At 32.4% G+C, this 19,562-nt stretch overlaps 1 protein-coding gene across 3 annotated transcripts in view; it reads left to right on the plus strand.

Moving 5' to 3' along the window:
• The window catches only part of mv (lysosomal-trafficking regulator mauve), a 329,493-nt gene that overhangs the window by 51,884 nt on the left and 258,047 nt on the right, over positions 1–19,562 (plus strand). For all 3 annotated transcript variants that reach the window (XM_089092605.1, XM_089092607.1, XM_089092608.1), the window contains exon 7: positions 16,186–16,824. In XM_089092605.1, the coding sequence (XP_088948731.1) occupies positions 16,186–16,824 (639 nt within the window). The remainder of the gene's footprint in view (positions 1–16,185; positions 16,825–19,562) is intronic.

The following is a 19,562-nucleotide window of genomic DNA, read 5'->3' on the forward strand; positions in this document are numbered from 1 at the left end:
GTGGTTTACCTTGTCACAGTTACATTTTCTGGATTTTTCAAAGTTTATTTTGAACTTCTTTCATTTAAATGTAAGAGTTGGAATATTTCAGTAGTGTTTGGTTGTGCTTTACCTTGTCACAGTTACATTTTCTTGATTTTTCAAAGGTCATTTCGAATTTCATTCATTTAAATGTAAGAGTTTGAATATTTCAGTTGTGTTTCGATGTGGTTTAACATGTCATAGTGAAATTTTCCTGATTTTTCAAAGTTCATTTGGAATTTTTTTCATTTAAATGCAAGATTTGGAATATTTCAGTAGTAGATGGTTGTGGTTTACCTTGTCACAGTTACATTTTCTTGATTTTTCAAAGTTTATTTTGAATTTCTTTCGTTGAAATGCAAGAGTTGGAATATTTCAGTAGTGTTTGGTTGTGGTTTACCTTGTCACAGTTACATTTTCTTGATTTTTCAAAGTTCATTTTGAATTTCTTTCATTGAAATGCAAGAGTTGGAATATTTCAGTTGTGTTTCGATATGGTTTACCTTATCACAGTTACATTTTCCTGATTTTTCAAAGTTCATTTTGAATTTCTTTCCTTGAAATGCAAGAGTTGGAATATTTCAGTAGTGTTTGGTTGTGGTTTACCTTATCACAGTTACATTTTCTTGATTTTTCAAAGTTTATTTTGAATTTCTTTCGTTTAAATGCAAGAGTTGGAATATTTCAGTAGTGTTTGGTTGTGGTTTACCTTGTCAGAGTTACATTCTCTTGATTTTTCAAAGTTCATTTTGAATTTCTTTCGTTGAAATGCAAGAGTTGGTATTTTTCTGTTGTGATTTGTTGTGGTTGACCTTGTCGCAGTTACATTTTTATGATTTTTCAAAGTTTATTTTGAATTTTATTCTTTGAAATGCAAGAGTTGGAATATTTCAGTAGTTTTTGGGTGTGGTTTACCTTGTCATGATTATATTTTCTCAATTTTTCAATGTTCATTTTGAGATTCTCTCGTTGAAATGCAAGAGTTGGTATATTTCAGTGGTGTTTCGTTGTGGTTTAACTTGTCACAGTTACATTTTCTTAATTTTTCAAAGTTCATTTTGAATTTCTTTCGTTGAAATGCAAGAGTTGGAATATTTCAGTAGTGTTTGGTGGTGGTTTACCTTGTCACAGTTACATTTTCTTGATTTTTCAAAGTTCATCTTGAATTTTTTTCGTTGAAATGCAAGAGTTGGAATATTTCAGTAGTGTTTGGTTGTGGTTTACCTTGTCACACTTACTTTTTCTTGATTTTTCAAAGTTCATTTGAATTTCTTTCGTTGAATTGCAAGAGTTGGAATATTTCAGTAGTGTTTGGTTGTGGTTTACCGTGTCACAGTTACATTTTCTTGATTTTTCAAAGTTCATTTCGAATTTCTTTCGTTGAAATGCATGAGTTGGAATATTTCAGTAGTATTTGGTTGTGGTTTACCTTGTCACAGTTACACTTTCTTGATTTTTCAAAGTTCATTTTGAATTTCTTTCTTTGAAATGCAAGAGTTGGAATATTTCAATAGTGTTTGGTTGTGGTTTACCTTGTCACAGTTACATTTTCTTGATTTTTCAAAGTTCATTTTGAATTTCTTTCGTTGAAATGCAAGAGTTGGAATATTTCATTAGTGTTTGGTTGTGGTTCACCTTGTCACAGTTACATTTTCTTTATTTTTCAATGTTTTTTTGAATTTCTTTCGTTGAAATGCAAGAGTTGGAATATTTCAGTAGTGTTTAGTTGTGATTTACCCTGTCAGAGTTACATTATTCTTGATTTTTCAAAGTTCATTTTGAATTTCTTTCGTTGAAATGCAAGAGTTGGAATATTTCAGTTGTGTTTGGTTGTGGTTTACCTTGTCACAGTTACATTTTCTTGATTTTTAAAAGTTCATTTAGAATTTCTTTCGTTGAAATGTATGAGTTGGAATATTTCAGTAGTGTTTGGTTGTGGTTTACCTTATCGCGGTTACATTTTCCTGATTTTTCAAAGTTCATTTTGAATTTCTTTCGTTGAAATGCAAGAGTTGGAATATTTCAGTAGTGTTTGGTTGTGGTTTACCGTGTCACAGTTACATTTTATTGATTTTTCAAAGTTCATTTCGAATTTCTTTCATTGAAATGCAAGAGTTGGAATATTTCAGTTGTGTTTCGATATGGTTTACCTTGTCACAGTTACATTTTCCTGATTTTTTAAAGTTCATTTTGAATTTCTTTCATTGAAATGCAAGAGTTGGAATATTTCAGTAGTATTTGGTTGTGGTTTACCTTGTCACAGTTACATTTTCTTGATTTTTCAAAGTTCATTTTGAATTTCTTTCGTTTAAATGCAAGAGTTGGAATATTTCAGTAGTGTTTGGTTGTGGTTTACCGTGTCACAGTTACATTTTCTTGATTTTTCAAAGTTCATTTAGAATTTCTTTCATTGAAATGCAAGAGTTGGAATATTTCAGTTGTGTTTCGATATGGTTTACCTTGTCACAGTTACATTTTCTTGATTTTTCAAAGTTCATTTTGAATTTCTTTCTTTGAAATGCAAGAGTTGGAATATTTCACTAGTGTTTTGTTGTGATTTGTCTTGTCACATTTACATTTTCTGGATTTTTCAAAGTTTATTTTGAATTTCTTTCGTTTAAATGCAAGAGTTGGAATATTTCAGTAGTGTTTGGTTGTGGTTTACCTTGTCAGAGTTACATTTTCATGATTTTTCAAAGTTCATTTTGAATTTATTTCGTTGAAATGAAAGAGTTGGATTATTTCAGAAGTGTTTGGTTGTGGTTCACCGTGTCACAGTTACATTTTATTTATTTTTCAAAGTTCATTTTGAACTTCTTTCGTTGAAATGCAAAATTTGGAATATTTCAGTAGTGTTTGGTTGTGGTTTACCTTGTCATGGTTACATTTTCTTAATTTTTCAAAGTTCATTTTGAATTTCTATCCTTGAAATGCAAGAGTTGGAATATTTCAGTTGTGTTTCGTTGTGGTTTACCTTGTCACAGTTACATTTTCTTAATTTTTAAAAGTTCATTTTGAATTTATTTAGTTGAAGTGCAAGAGTTGGAATATTTCAGTAGTGTTTGGTGTTGGTTTACCTTGTCACAGTTACATTTTCTTGATTTTTCAAAGTTCATCTTGAATTTTTTTTGTTGAAATGCAAGAGTTGGAATATTTCAGTAGTGTTTGGTTGTGGTTTACCTTGTCACAGTTACATTTTCTTGATTTTTCAAAGTTCATTTTGAATTTCAGTCGTTGAAATGCAAGAGTTGGAATATTTCAGTAGTGTTTGGTTGTGGTTTACCGTGTCACAGTTACATTTTCTTGATTTTTCAAAGTTCATTTCGAATTTCTTTCGTTGAAATGCAAGAGTTGGAATATTTCAGTAGTATTTGGTTGTGGTTTACCTTGTCACAGTTACATTTTCTTGATTTTTCAAAGTTCATTTTGAATTTCTTTCATTGAAATGCAAGAGTTGGAATATTTCATTAGTGTTTGGTTGTGGTTTACCTTGTCACAGTTACATTTTATTGATTTTTCACAGTTGATTTTGAATTTCTTTCGTTGAAATGCAAGAGTTGGAATATTTCAGTAGTGTTTGGTTGTGGTTTACCTTGTCACAGTTACATTTTCTTGATTTTTCAAAGTTCATTTTGAATTTCTTTCGTTGAAATGCAAGAGTTGGAATATTTCAGTAGTGTGTTGTTGTAGTTTCCATTCTCCCAGTTACAGTACCTTAATTTTTAAAATTTAATTTTGAATTTCTTTCTTTGAAATGCAAGAGTTGTAATATTTCAGTAGTGTATGTTTGTGGTTTACCTTGTCACAGTTACATTTTCGTAATTTTTAAAGTTCATTTTGAATTTCTTTCGTTGCAATGCAAGAGTTGGAATATTTCAGTAGTGTTTCGTTGTGGTTTACCTTCTCACAGTTACATCTTCTTGATTTTTCAAAGTTCATTTTGATTTTCTTTCATTGAAATGCAAGAGTTGGAATATTTCAGTAGTGTTTGGTTGTGGTTTACCTTGTCACAGTTACATTTTCTTGGTTTTTCAAAGCTCATTTCGAATTTCTCTCGTTGAAATGCCAGAGTTGGAATATTTCAGTAGTGTTTGGTTGTGGTTTACCTTGTCGCAGTTACATTTTCTTGATTTTTCAAAGTTCATTTTGAATTTCTTTCATTGAAATGCAAGAGTTGGAATATTTCAGTAGTGTTTGGTTGTGGTTTACCTTGTCACAGTTACATTTTCTTGATTTTTCAAAGTTCATTTTGAATTTCTTTCGTTGAAATGCAAGAGTTGGAATATTTCAGTAGTGTTTGGTTGTGGTTTACCTTGTCACAGTTACATTTTCTTGATTTTTCAAAGTTAATTTTGAATTTTTTTAGTTGAAATTCAAGAGTTGGACTATATCAGTAGTGTTTTATCGTGGTTTACCTTGTCACAGTTACATTTTCTTGATTTTTCAAAGTTCATTTTGAATTTCTTTCGTTGAAATGCAAGAGTTGGAATATTTCAGTAGTGTTTGGTTGTGGTTTACCTTGTCACAGTTACATTTTCTTGATTTTTCAAAGATTGATTTTGAATTTCTTTCGTTGAAATGCAAGAGTTGGAATATTTCAGTAGTGTTTGGTTGTGGTTTACCTTGTCACAGTTACATTTTCTTGATTTTTCAAAGTTCATTTTGAATTTCTTTCGTTGAAATGCAAGAGTTGGAATATTTCAGTAGTGTTTGGTTGTGGTTTACCTTGTCACAGTTACATTTTCTTGATTTTTCAAAGTTCATTTTGAATTTCTTTCGTTGAAAAGTAAGAGCTGGAATATTTCAGTAGTGTTTGGCTGTGGTTTACCTTGTCGCAGTTACACTCTCTTGATTTTTCAAAGTTCATTTTGAATTTCTTTTGTTGAAATGCAAGAGTTGGAATATTTCAGTAGTGTTTGCTTGTGGTTTACCTTGTCACAGTTACATTTTCTTGATTTTTCAAAGTTCATCTGAATTTCTTTCCTTGAAATGCAAGAATGGAATATTTCAGTAGTGTTTGGCTGTGGTTTACCTTGTCACAGTTACATTTTCTTGATTTTTCAAAGTTCATTTTGAATTTCTTTCGTTGAAATGCAAGAGTTGGAATATTTCAGTAGTGTTTCGTTGTTGTTTATTTTGTCAGAGTTACATTCTCTTGATTTTTCAAAGTTCATTATGGATTTCTTTAGTTGAATTTCTTGATTTTTCAAACTTAATTTTGAATTTCTTTCGTTGAAATGCAAGAGTTGGAATATTTCATTAGTGTTTGGTTGTGGTTTACCTTGTCACAGTTACATTTTCTTGATTTTTCAAAGTTCATTTTGAATTTCTTTCGTTGAAATGCAAGAGTTGGAATATTTCACTAGTGTTTGGTTTCGGTTTACCTTGTCACATTTACACACATGTATACACATGTACACACATGTGCTTATCATGAGTGCTCATGATAAGTTAACCTAACCTTTTCCGGTGAGTATGGTTAGGTTAGACTAGATTAAGTTAGGTTAGTTTAGGTTAGGATAGGTTAGCCTACGTACACTTCACTTAGGTTAGCTTAGGTTAGGTGAGAGACATGCGAAAAGTTAGGTGTATGATTAGGTTAGGGTAGGTTAGATTAAGTTAGGTTAGGTTAAGTTAGGTTAGGCTAGGTTAGCCTACGTACGCGCGCGTACGGAGGCTAACCTAGCCTAACCTAACTTAACCTAACCTAACTTAATCTAACCTAACCTAACCTAATCATACACCTAACTTTTCGCATGTCTCTCACCTAACCTAAGCTAACCTAAGTGAAGTGTACGTAGGCTAACCTAACCTAACCTAATCTAACCTAACTTAATCTAGTCTAACCTAACCATACTCACCGGAAAAGGTTAGGTTAACTTATCATGAGCACTCATGATAAGCACATGTGTGTACATGTGTATACATGTGTGTAAATGTGACAAAGGTAAACCACAACCAAACACTAGTGAAATATTCCAACTCTTGCATTTCAACGAAAGAAATTCAAAATGAACTTTGAAAAATCAAGAAAATGTAACTGTGACAAGGTAAACCGCAACCAAACACTACTGAAATATTCCAACTCTTGCATTTCAACGAAAGAAATTCAAAATGAAGTTTGAAAAATCAGGAAATTCAACTAAAGAAATCCATAATGAACTTTGAAAAATCAAGAGAATGTAACTCTGACAAAATAAACAACAACGAAACACTACTGAAATATTCCAACTCTTGCATTTCAATGAAAGAAATTCAAAATGAACTTTGAAAAATTAAGAAAATGTAACTGTGACAATATAAAACACAACAAAACGCGACTTAATTTTTCCAACTCTTGCTATTCAAGTAAGTAAAATGAAATGAAATTTTAAAAAAAAATAAAATATAACTTTGGCAAGTTCAACCACAACAAAACACTACTGAAATATTCCAACTCTTGCATTTCAAAAAAAGAAATTAAAAATGAACTTTGAAAAATAAAGAAAGTGTAACTGCGACAAGGTAAACCACAACCAAACACTACTGAAATATTCCAACTCTTGCTTTTCAACGAAAGAAATTCAAAATGAACTTTGAAAAATCAAGCAAATGTAACTGTGACCAGGTAAACCACAACCAAACACTACTGAAATATTCTAACTCTTGCATTTCAACGAAAGAAATTCAAAATGAACCTTGAAAAATCAAGAAAATGTAACTGTGACAAGGTAAACCACAACCAAACACTACTGAAATATTCCAACTCTTTCATTTCAAATAAAGAAATTCAAAATGATATTTTAAAAATCAATAAAATTTAACTGTTAAAATTTAAACCACAACAAAACAATACTGAAATATTCAAAATCTTTCATTTCAACGAAATAAATTCAAATTGAATTTTGAAAAATCAAGAGAATGTAAGTGTGAAAAGGTAAACCACAACGAAACACTACTTAAGTATTCAAAATATTGCATTTCAACGAAATAATTTCAAATGAACTTTGAAAAATCAAGAAAAAGTAACTGTGACAAGGTAAACCACAACCCAACACTACTGAAATATTCCAACTCTTGCATTTCAACGAAAGAAATTCAAAATGATCTTTGAAAAATCAAGAAAATGTAAGTGTGACAAGGTAAACCACAACCAAACACTACTGAAATATTCCAACTCTTGCATTTCAACGAAATAAATTCAAAATGAACTTTGAAAAATCAAGAGAATGTAACTGTGACAAGGTAAACCACAACCAAACACTACTGAAATATTCCAACTCTTGCATTTCAATGAAAGAAATTCAAAATAAACTTTGAAAAATCAAGAAAATGTAACTGTGATAAGGTAAACCACAACGAAACACTACTGGAATATTCCAACTCTTGCATTGCAACGAAAGAAATTCAAAATGAACTTTGAAAAATTAAGAAAATGTAACTGTGACAAGGTAAACCACAACCAAACACTACTGAAATATTCCAACTCTTGCATTTCCACGATAGAGATTCAAAATGAACTTTGAAAAATTAAGGGAATGTAACTGTGACACGGTAAAATACAACATAACACTACTGGAATATTCCAACTCTTGCATTTAAACGTAAGAAATTCAAAATGAACATTGAAGAATCAACAAAATGTAACTGTGACAAGGTAAACCACAACCAAACACTACTGAAATGTTCCAACTCTTGCATTTCAATGAAAGAAATTCAAAATGAACATTGAAAAATCAAGAAAATGTAACTGTTACAAGGTAAACCACAACCAAACACTAATGAAATATTCCAACTCTTGCATTTCAATGAAAGAAATTCAAAATGAACTTTGAAAAATCAAGAAAGTGTAACTGTGACAAGGTAAACCACAACCAACAAACTACTGAAATATTCCAACTCTTGCATTTCAACGAAAGAAATTCGAAATGAACTTTGAAAAATCAAGAAAATGTAACTGTGACACGGTAAACCACAACCAAACACTACTGAAATACTCCAACTCTTGAATTTCAACGAAAGAAATTGAAAATGAACTTTGAAAAATCAAGAAAATATAACTGTGACAAGGTAAACCACAACCAAACACTACTGAAATATTCCAACTCTTGCATTTCAACGAAAGAAAATTCAAGATGAACTTTGAAAAATCAAGAAAATGTAACTGTGACAAGGTAAACCACCACCAAACACTACTGAAATATTCCAACTCTTGCATTTCAACGAAAGAAATTCAAAATGAACTTTGAAAAATCAAGAAAATGTAACTGTGACAAGGTAAACCACAACGAAACACAACTGAAATATTCCATCTCTTGCATTTCAACGAGAGAAATTCAAAATGAACTTTGAAAAATTAAGAAAATGTAACCATGACAAGGTGAACCACAACCAAACACTACTGAAATATTCCAACTCTTGCATTTCAACGAAAGAAATTCAAAATGAACTTTGAAAAATCAAGAAAATGTAACTGTGACAAGCTGAACCACAACCAAACACTACTGAAATATTCCAACTCTTGCATTTCAACGAAAGAAATTCAAAATGAACTTTGAAAAATCAAGAGAATGTAACTCTGACAATGTAAACCACAATCAACCACTACTTACAGAGACAAACACTTTAAATTAATCGAAAGAAATTCAAAATGAACTTTGAAAAAACAAGAAAATGTAACTGTGACAAGGTAAAACACAACCAAACACTACTGAAATATTCCAACTCTTGCTTTTCAATGAAAGAAATTCAAAATGAACTTTAAAAAATCAGGAAAATGTAACTGTGACAAGGTAAACCATATCGAAACACAACTGAAATATTCCAACTCTTGCATTTCAATGAAAGAAATTCGAAATGAACTTTGAAAAATCAAGAAAATGTAACTGTGACACGGTAAACCACAGTCAAACACTACTGAAATATTCCAACTCTTGCATTTCAACGAAAGAAATTCAAAATGAACTTTGAAAAATCAGGAAAATGTAACTGTGACAAGGTAAACCACAACCAAACACTACTGAAATATTCCAACTCATGCATTTCAACGAAAGAAATTCTAAATGAACTTTGAAAAAACAATAAAATGTAACTGTGACAAGCTAAACCACAACAAAACACTACACAAAAATACAAAAAATTGAATAAAAACGAAAGAAATACAAAAATATCATTGAAAAATCAACAAAATGTAACTGTGACAATGTAAAACAAAACCAAACACAACTGAAATATTCCAACTCTTGCATTTCAACGAAATAAATTAAAAACAACTTTGAAAAATCAATAAAATTTAACTTTGACAAGGTGACCCACAACCAAACAATACTTAAATATTCCAACTCTTGCATTTCAAAGAAAAAAATTCAAAATGAACTTTGAAAAATCAAGAAAATGTAACTCTTACAAGGTAAACCACGACAAAACACTACTGATTTATTCCAACTCTTGCATTTCAACGAAAAAAAATTCAAAATGAACTTTGAAAAATCAAGAAATGTAACTGTGACAAGGTAAACCACAACCAAACACTACTGAAATATTCCAACTCTTGCATTTCAAAGAAAAAAAAATTCAAAATTAACTTTGAGAAATCAAGAAAATGTAACTGTGACAAGGTAAACCACAACCAAACACTACTGAAATATTCAAACTCTTGCATTTCAATTAAAAAAATTCAAAATGAACTTTGAAAATTCAATAAAATGTAACTGCGACAAGGTAAAACACAACCAAACACTACTGAAATATTCCAACTCTTGCATTTCAACGAAAGAAATTCAAAATGAACTTTGAAAAATAAAGAAAATGTAACTGTGAAAAGGTAAACCACAACGAAACACAACTGAAATATTCCATCTCTTGCATTTCAACGAAAGAAATTCAAAATGAACTTTGAAAAATTATGAAAATGTAACCATGAGAAGGTAAACCACAACCAAACACTACTGAAATATTCCAACTCTTGCATTTCAACGAAAGAACTTCAAAATGAACTTTGAAAAATCAAGAAAATTTAACTGTGACAAGTTTAACCACAACCAAACACTACTGAAATATTCCAACTCTTGCATTTCAACGAAAGAAATTCAAAATGAACTTTGAAAAATCAAGAAATTGTAACTGTGACACGGTAAACCACAACCAAACACTACTGAAATATTCCAACTCTAGCATTTCAACGAAAAAAATTCAAAATAAACTTTGAAAAATCAAGAAAATGTAACTGTGACAAGGTAAACCACAACCAAACACTACTGAAATATTCCAACTCTTGCATTTCAATGAAAGAAATTCAAAATGAACTTTGAAAAATCAGGAAAATGTAACTGTGACATGGTAAACCACAACCAAACACTACTGAAATACTCCAACTCTTGCATTTCAATGTAAGAAATTCAAAATGAACTTTGAAAAATCAAGAAGATGTAACTGTGACAGGGTAAACTACATTAACACACTACTAAAATATTCCAACTCTTGCATTTCAATGAAAGAAATTCAAAATGAACTTTGAAAAATCAAGAAAATATAACTGTGACAAGGTAAAACATAACCAAACACTACTGAAATATACCAACTCTTGCATTTTAACAAAAGAAATTCAAAACGAACTTTGGAAAATCAAGAAAATGTAACTGTGACAAGGTAAACCACCTCCAAAAACTACTGAAATATTCCAACTCTTGAATGTCAATGAAAGAAATTCAAAATGAACTTTGAAAAATCATAAAAATGTAGCTGTGACAAGGTAAACCACAACCAAACACTACTGAAATATTCCAACTCTTGCATTTCAATGAATGAAATTCGAAATTAACTTTTAAAAATCATGAAAATGTAACTGTGATAAGGTAAACCACAACCAAACACTAGTGACATATTCCAACTCTTGCATTTCAACGAAAGAAATTCAAAATGAACTTTGAAAAATTAAGGGAATGTAACTGTGACACGGTAAACCACGACCAAACACTACTGAAATATTCCAACTCTTGCATTTCAACGAAAGAAATTCAAAATGAGCTTTGAAAAATTAAGGGAATGTAACTGTGACAAGTTAAACTACAATAGCACACTACTGAAATATTCCAACTCTTGCATTTCAACGAAAGAAATTCAAAATGAACTTTGAAAAATCAAGAAAATGTAACTGTGACAAGGTAAACAACAACCAGACACAACTGAACTATTCCAACTCTTGCATTTCAATGACGGAAATTCAAAATGAACTTTGAAAAATCAAGAAAATGTAACTTTGACAAGGTAAACCACAACCAAACACTACTGAAATATTCCAACTCTTGCTTTTCAACGAAAGAAATTCAAAATGAACTTTGAAAAATCATGAAAATGTAACTGATACATGGAAAACACCAAAAAAACAAAACAGAAAAAAACAAACAAATTCATGACATCGAAAGAAAAAAAAAAAGAACAAATAAAAATCAAGAGACTGTAACTGTGACAAGGTAAACTACAACAACACACTACTGAAATATTCCAACTCTTGCCTTTCAACAAAAGATATTAAAAATGAACTTTTAAAAATCAAGAGTATGTAACTGTGTCAAGGTAAACCACAACACTACTGAAATAGTCCAACTTTTACATCTCAATGAATGAAATTCAAAACGAACTTAGAAAAATCAAGAGACTGTAACTGTGTCAAGGCAAACCAAACATTAATGAAACATTACAAATCAATCAGTTCAACGAAGGAAATTCGAAATGAAATTTGAAAAATCAAGAAAATGTAACTGTGACAAGGTAAAACAAAACCAAACACTACTCAAATATTCAAACTCTTGCATTTCAACGAAAGAAATTCAAAATTAACTTTTAAAAATAAAGATATTGTAACTGTTACAAGTTAAACCAAAACCAAAAACTACTTAAACAGTCCAACTCTTGAATTTAAACGAATTAAATTCAAAATGAACTTTGAAAAATCAGACCTTTGGTGGGGGGAGGGGCCGGGGGGGGGGGTCGTTCTGTGTCTCAATGCACAAAAAAAGTATAAAAAATGGGGGAGGGAAGGGAGGAGGGGAGGGGAGGAGGTGGGAGGAGGAGGAGGAGGAGGGGAGGGGGAGGGAGGAGGAGGGAGGAGATTGAGGGAGAGGGGCCCCTTTGGGGGGCCAAAGGGGGGAGGGGGCCCCTTTGGGCCCCGGGGGGGGGGGTCTGGGGGAACCTTGAGGGCCGGGGGGCCCTTTGGGAGCCCAGTGGACCTTTGAGGACCGGTGGCTTCCTTCGGGGTTGGGGTAGAGGGATTGGAACCCTTTGGGGTTGGGGTATGGGGATCGGAACCTTTTGGGTTGTTGTATAGGACCTTACGACACTGTTCAAATGGAACTTGTGTATTATAACGACCACAGAGTTTGACCCTCAAATTCTCTTCTAAAACCTTTCCTAAAATCTTCTTTTAAAATGTCTCTAACTGTTTCGCCGAAATAATTCCATAACCTGTCTAAAACAGTTTCGCCCAAATAATCCCTAAACGTAATTCAGCGTGTTCCTTTTGTTTTTGGCATCTCTGCGCTAATGCATTTCAAATTAATAAAAAACCTGATTCCCGCGCTAAAACAATTCATCGCTAAGATGTTTCTTGGAGAATTGTTTCCATGGCCTTTGGCTATTAATATCCTTTGGAGGTCGACCAAAAGAGTGGATTCCGAGGCAAAGACATTAATGACTTGGATCTATTCCTGGAGAAATGTTGACAGTACCTGTCAGACATTAATTAACTTCCCCGGGAACAATTTGATTAATGACTGACAGCACAGGTGTTCCAAATTCCCAATCGATTACTCAATCAATTTCTCAGAAATCCATCTCCCCTAGGGACTCTATGCCCATATTAGGAGTCCCGCTCGGAGTAGAACCCCCCTCTCTACTAACCACATGCACAATAAAGAGTTAGGAAAAAGAAAAGAAGATTAAAACAAAAAAATAAAAAAAAAACAAATTCAAAATAAAGAGTTAGGAAAAAGAAAATAAGATTAAAACAAACAAATAAAACAAAACCACATTCACAAGAAAGAGTTAGGAAAAAGAAAAGAAGAGGAAAACAAACAAATAAAACAAAAACACATTCACAAGGAACCAATTACTGCACTAGCTCTTGTCATAGCAACAACTAACTATAACAATAAAACATGAATTAGAATCAAATTCAAATATTACTCCAGTAAATATGGTCATGACACAGACATACACAAATACTATTGAATTAAAACAGTATATTAATTATTCTATGAAGAATTAAGTTTTCGGTTATGCTTGGCAATTAATTTAGAAATTGAAAGATCAGGGTCACTAAGTTTAAATTTTCTAATCAATGGAAAAATCCGATGACAAGGTGGTAACTGAAGCAAATACTTAGCGAACCAAGAGAAAATGGACCGGACTCTCAGACAATCAGTTCTAGTTAACAGCTTCCAAAACCGAGCAATATATAAGATGTGAGGTAGGGCTACAGCATTGGAAAGGCTAGTGAATAGTAGGCGTTGAATCGAAATTTTGCTGCAACACTCGATGCATAAGAATCAGATATATTCGCACGGGACGGTCTAGGAGTAGGGATCGTGTGCGGCATAGTGACGAACCACAACATATTCCCCGATGGAATCCGAACGGAAAAGGTGGGATGTAACATGTCTGTTCAAGGCCAGTTCGGAAAAGAAGCTCGAAGACTTTGCAAAAAGAAGTTGCAATCGTAATAAGTAAAAATGATTAACATTCTGGATATGGTTTTCCTTTTTTGGGAATTGGGATAAGATCTCCAATGCAAAAAGAAGAAGGTACAATTCACTGTGTAAAAATTATCGCATTAAATGCCAAACTTTGGATCAATGTCTCTCCCACCAAACTTCAAATGTGGAGTACTGATGTGGTCAATACCATTGGATGATTTAGGTTTCAAATGCCTAATTACATCTTCAATTGATGCTGTGTTAACAACGAACTCTCTTTTGGGACTAGTAGCAAGGAAATTATTTGACTCAGTTTCATAACAAAAGTTCAAGGTTCTGATCAGGAGCAGCAAATTCGGATTCATAGTAGGTTTACCATTCCTCGTCAGGAATGTCAGAGACAGAGATATCCTGCCCCTTCTCGCCTCTTACAGAGATATCATGCAACCCGTATTTGTGGCATTGTCTAGAATAAAGTAATATTAGTGGCTTGACGACTTGGGTGAATAAGAACACTCGTCTGTTTTTAATTTACTTTTCCCTTTTTAACGACTATTGCTGTGTAATAGGGAATTCTTTCATTTTGCTGTTCTTAATATCAGTCTCGCAATAAAAATCTTGGATGAAAAAAATAAGCGGATCATGCACATCTACAAAATCATTAATCATAGTTTATCATTTACTTATAGGGAACCTGGTTAAGGTTTAGACATCCATGTGGTCCCCTGTTAATTTTTAAATGTTGGCAATACGATCGATAAGACATATTTAGGAACGTCCCCAATAATACCCCCCCCCATTAATGAATTTAGCTTGACGAGTTCTTTTTTCTAGCATTATCTTCAACCCCTTTTTGCCTGTATAAATCTTCTTCTTTTATTTGCCTAGTTGCCAGACAGCTTACAGCCTGCCGGACAATAGCCTAACCGAGTGTCAAGCAACGAAAGAAAAGTGTTGATGGAGAATTTTTTTTCATAAATTGAGTCTCCTAGAGAGGGAACGGCTGGTTTTTCTCATCAACTTAGTCTTTTGGTACTTTTAAATATGAAAACGGACAGTAAAAATCGATTTTTGTCGCATAATCTAACCATGTTTATGCCCTCTCCACCAGGTTTGTGTAGAAAGTGGTCATGGAATTTTTTTCCCTCCAGTTTTTCACTCATCTCTGTATTAATTTAAATATAATAAATATATGCATCTATAAATAGACAAATATACTTGCGCAAACCAGATGCACCACGTTCGTTAATGAAGAATAATATTATAAAAGATCTGATATTATAATAAATATTATAAAAGATCTAAAGCCAAACTGGCCTGCCCTGACAAAAACAAAGAAATGAATATAAAGATGACAAACAGGTCTATGGCCAGTAAATGAAAGCGAAGAGTACAAAAAATCAAACAAATATTTCACCCGTTTATAACAAGGCGTCTTCAGCGCAGAAAAGCAAAAAAACTAGAAACTAAAACTAAATAAATATAACTAAAAAATACATATAGAACTAAAATAGACTAACTAAAATATATAATATACAATTACTCTTTAAACAATTACATTATTTATTTTATTCTATTTTAGTTTTATATATTTTTTGTAGTTATTTTTTTAGTTTCTAGTTTTTTTTTCTACGCTGAACACGCCTTATTATATACGGGTGAAACATTCTTTTTATTTTTTACAAAACGGGGCCATAGACCCGTTTGCCATTTTTATATTCATTTCAATCTTTAAGAATAATATACAGAGAAACTGTTCTGTAATTTTGAAGAGCACAAAAAACATGTGTTATCCCAAGAATGAGCTTATAGCTAAATTCCGTCTCGAGGATATTTCACGTTTTTTCTTTTTCAGATTCCAATTATATAACATTTTAAGGCTACCATTTGAATTTCTGAAGTTATTCGCTAGTTTCCCCCCTCAAGGGGGGAGGGGCTTGTGTTCCCCACAAGCCTACATTACAAATAATTTTCCTTTTCAAGTTCTGTCTAGCATTTTTAAGACTAATTTATGAGACGTATAGATATTCTAGATGAAGCCAAAGTACCCAGGTACTTTGATAAAGAAACCAAAGTACTTTATTAAGACTTGTTATTCTAGACCACTTCGTTAGTATTGACGTTCTTTGCTGAAAAATATCTTCGGATTTAATAATTTTGTCCCCGTTTTCCATGTAATTTTTTTAATATCAAGGCCAATTTTCATCGAAGCTTATGGCGGGCACTTTGCCTGGAGTTTGGCTGGAGGGGAGGGATCCAACGTGCTCTCAAGTTTTTTTCTCAGATTTTCCATAGTCGTAGACACAAATTTTTTAATTTATTTTTCATAGATTTTATTTTTTATAAATTTATGATGCATTTATTCCGCATTTTTGAGGAAAGTAAGGATTCCGTGATGAGTAATAGTTACGAGCTTTTTGTATTTGGCTCTGATATTCAAAAGACCGTCGTCGGTTAAGTAAATTAAGTCAATCGTTTTTCTTTCTTTTTTCAGCTACCTCAGAAAACCCAGATGACATAACAAAAGTGTTAATACAGTGCCTTTCTTCTTCACTAGAAGTCCCTGTGCAGTTTACCAGTTTCCTTACCAATTCATTCCTATCAGCCAGTGTCCTAAAAAAATTCATTCCGCATCCTCGTTTACTATGGAATGAAAAAAGATCTGATTTTGATGACTATATTAGTGAGAGTCTCAGTAACAACGATGTTTGTTCAAATTCTGAAGGTTATGAAGCTGACACAGAGCCATGTGAAGCTTATCGACAGGCAAAATATGAGAAGCAGATCAAAACGTCAAATTTTGAAGACTTGAACGTTGTCTTCCCGTCCCTGCTAAAGTATATATGTGAGATATTTGCGAGCCAAATTCCTCGTTTTTGTAAGCTGTTAGATAAGCGGATTGAAGACAGAAGTTGCAACACTGGTGAGAAGCTAAATATGGAGAATTTTGCTGTTGGAGAATATGATGAATTGAGCAGTTTTTTCCAATTGGTTGTCATTACGATAAATCGAGTTTGTGGATTCTGTCGAAAGTCTCCTTTGAATACAGAGCTGTTAAGTACAGAAGGGCTGACAAAGATTGCAATTGCCAGCTTTAGGCCGATTTTATTGAATAACTTTAAGGAATTGACGGGTAAGTTTGATTCTTTTCTTTGTAATATCTATGGGCGACTAATAATCTAAATTATTTGTCCCTGAAAAATTGTAAATAAAGGCATGAGCAACTGTGTTACATGACTTCTTTAGAGCTGTGATCATGTTATTATAAGAGGTCTGTATTTTTTTGTGAGCAGGATTTTGCGGAGAAAACTGAAACTTTCAGCAATGACTATTTTAATGGAGCCATCCACATCCACTGTGCCAGCTAAGGCTTGTAGTACCGTATGATGATAGTAGTTACTGTTAAGTGTGGTAGTAATTTTCTAATAAGATTAGTTGATTCTACAAAGCCCCTAGGTTAGGGGAGGGGCTAGAACCCACCATTTTTGCGATATTATTAGGGGCAATTGGGCTAACCAGATCTTTCGAATAAAAAAAGGAAACATTAAAGTCATAACCATTACTGAAATTTTATTTTAGCAAATTGGGAATTTTTTTCACCATTTTATTTTCTTGTGAACAACAAAATTGTTTGAGAGCAAGTATTCATTTAAATCTTAGTAGCAAATTTGTATAATATTTATGACTCGCTTGCTTCATTAGTTTGTTGTTCAGTTGCAAAATCGGTCTAAACTTGGTAAGAAGGGTTGTTTTGTATTAAACTGAACAAAGAACAAAATAGTTTTTCCACAAAAAGTAAACAGCGAATTTAAAACTTAAAAGAGAAGAAATTATCTTATGTATGATATTAAACTTAAAAGTCGTTCTAGGATCGGCTGTGTGGGGTAGGGATGAATATAAACAAATGACTCAACATAATAGTTTGGTGAATATTAAACACCACCTTTGAAAATATTTACTTACCTATTTACTTACCTATTTATTTACTAAATATTTAATTACCTATTATTTTCTTATGTTCGGATTAAAATTTGGAGCTGTGTTTGAATAATGTAGAATATGTACTGTATTTTGCTTTGAGGCATATTTTGCTTTTATCCTCATTAGTAAGCTACTTCAACAATTCCTAAATGCCAGCTTTAGTGGAAAGCCCGTTTTTGAAATGTCCACTGACTGTGTTTTCTTTTCCGATTAATGTGTTGTACTCTTAGTCTAAGATTTTATAGCAACAAGCTCGGAAATCCTTCGAAACAAACTTTCTATAGCAGTGTACTAGACATCTATACAACGAGAAAAGAGAAAAAAAGGAAAATAAGAAAAGACAAATCAACTTACATCAAAGAAAGGGAAACGACACTCATAATATAAGAATGATGGTAAAAGCACAGAATAGAATGTAAAAGAAGATAAAAGAAAGATGATAAACCTGATGGAAAGACGATAACGCAAAAAAGAATGTAGAACAAATGCACAAATATTCTTCTATTTTTCGAAGTTTTTTTTTCTTACGTTATTCTTAGCCATTAGCCTTAGCCATTTAGCCATTAGCCATAGCCATTCAAAAACAACTTTAAAGGCTGCATAAAAAAATTGTTTATATGCATTTTTGTTACGTTTTTACGAGTCGGATAAATATTCAAAGGGGGGTCAAACCCACTAATCCTCAACTTTCCTGGATAGAGCCTTGAAGTAAAGACGAAAGGTGAAACTTATAACGAATGAAATTGTTGTTTGGCAGCTTTAGCAGTACATATCTATTAAACTGTTTCAAATAAACTGAATCGAACAATAAATAGAAGAACGAATGCAGTTAAAAATGAAACAGTAAGTATAGCAGTAAAATTTGGAAGCCATTTGTGAAACAGGTAGTAGGCTACGGGCTGTGTTTTCATTTAGGATGCTAAAATTAAGGTTTCAGCCGTACATGTGTAACTAGTGACTTCAAAATTACTAAATATCAACTTCGTTGAATAGCAAACACCTTTTATGAAATATGTACTTACTGTGTTTTGTTTTTGACCTCTATTTTGAATATCAGCCTGGGACTTACTGGACTTTGGCCCGAAGGCCCACTTTGAGCCTTCCAATCATATAGAAAAAAAAACAAACAGTGTTTTTGTTTCTCTGACTTGGACAAGGTGTAGCGTACTAACTTTTTACTGAAATATATCTGTGAAACTCTGTTATGAAAAGAGCAAATTACATAATTCAGCACCCTCGCCTCTTGAGCCTCCGCGGACCTTGGATCCGTTGAGCCTCTATGGATTACGGATATCCACGATCGTGGTTAATTTCATTCTCTTGCCAGTACCTCTCTTCAAAAATGGGTTTATCTTCAGTTTCCGCGCAAAAGGGAAAATTTACAGAAAGTTCCAGAAAATTCCAAAGTATCTAGGGTTGATTTTGTCTATGCAAAGGAGGTAGAATAAAAGCACATTTAGTGAACTATTATGACTATCAGAGTATGAAGAAGCGGAAGGAATGCCTTTGAATTTATAATGGCCAAATCTATCTAAATGAGCATTGTGAGTCTAAATAATTGAATAACGTGGTATAAAAAAGCTGATTTTTTAAAACAAAAAGAGCTAATTCATTTTTAATTGTGTTTAAAGGTTTTTTTTCGCAACGAAAGTTAAAACTGTGAAAAGGTTTTGTAACCACTTGACCAAACCTTCAACGATTGTTCTTCTTTTTGTAATATTATTCAAAAATAAAACAAGTTTCTTCTCCTGAAATTGAAAATTAACAATAAAACGTAAAATAATATAAATTGTGCCCAAGTCTGTAGGGGGGGGGCGGGGGTATCACCTACCAAAATCCTTGCTTTTCACGCTTTCTCAACTGGTCTACACATCATCTTCGTAATTCAAG

Source organism: Artemia sp. Qi Xiang Cuo, chromosome 7, assembly GCF_049724085.1.
Source record: "Artemia sp. Qi Xiang Cuo chromosome 7, ASM4972408v1, whole genome shotgun sequence".
NCBI classification, from domain to species: Eukaryota; Metazoa; Arthropoda; class Branchiopoda; order Anostraca; family Artemiidae; genus Artemia; species Artemia sp. Qi Xiang Cuo.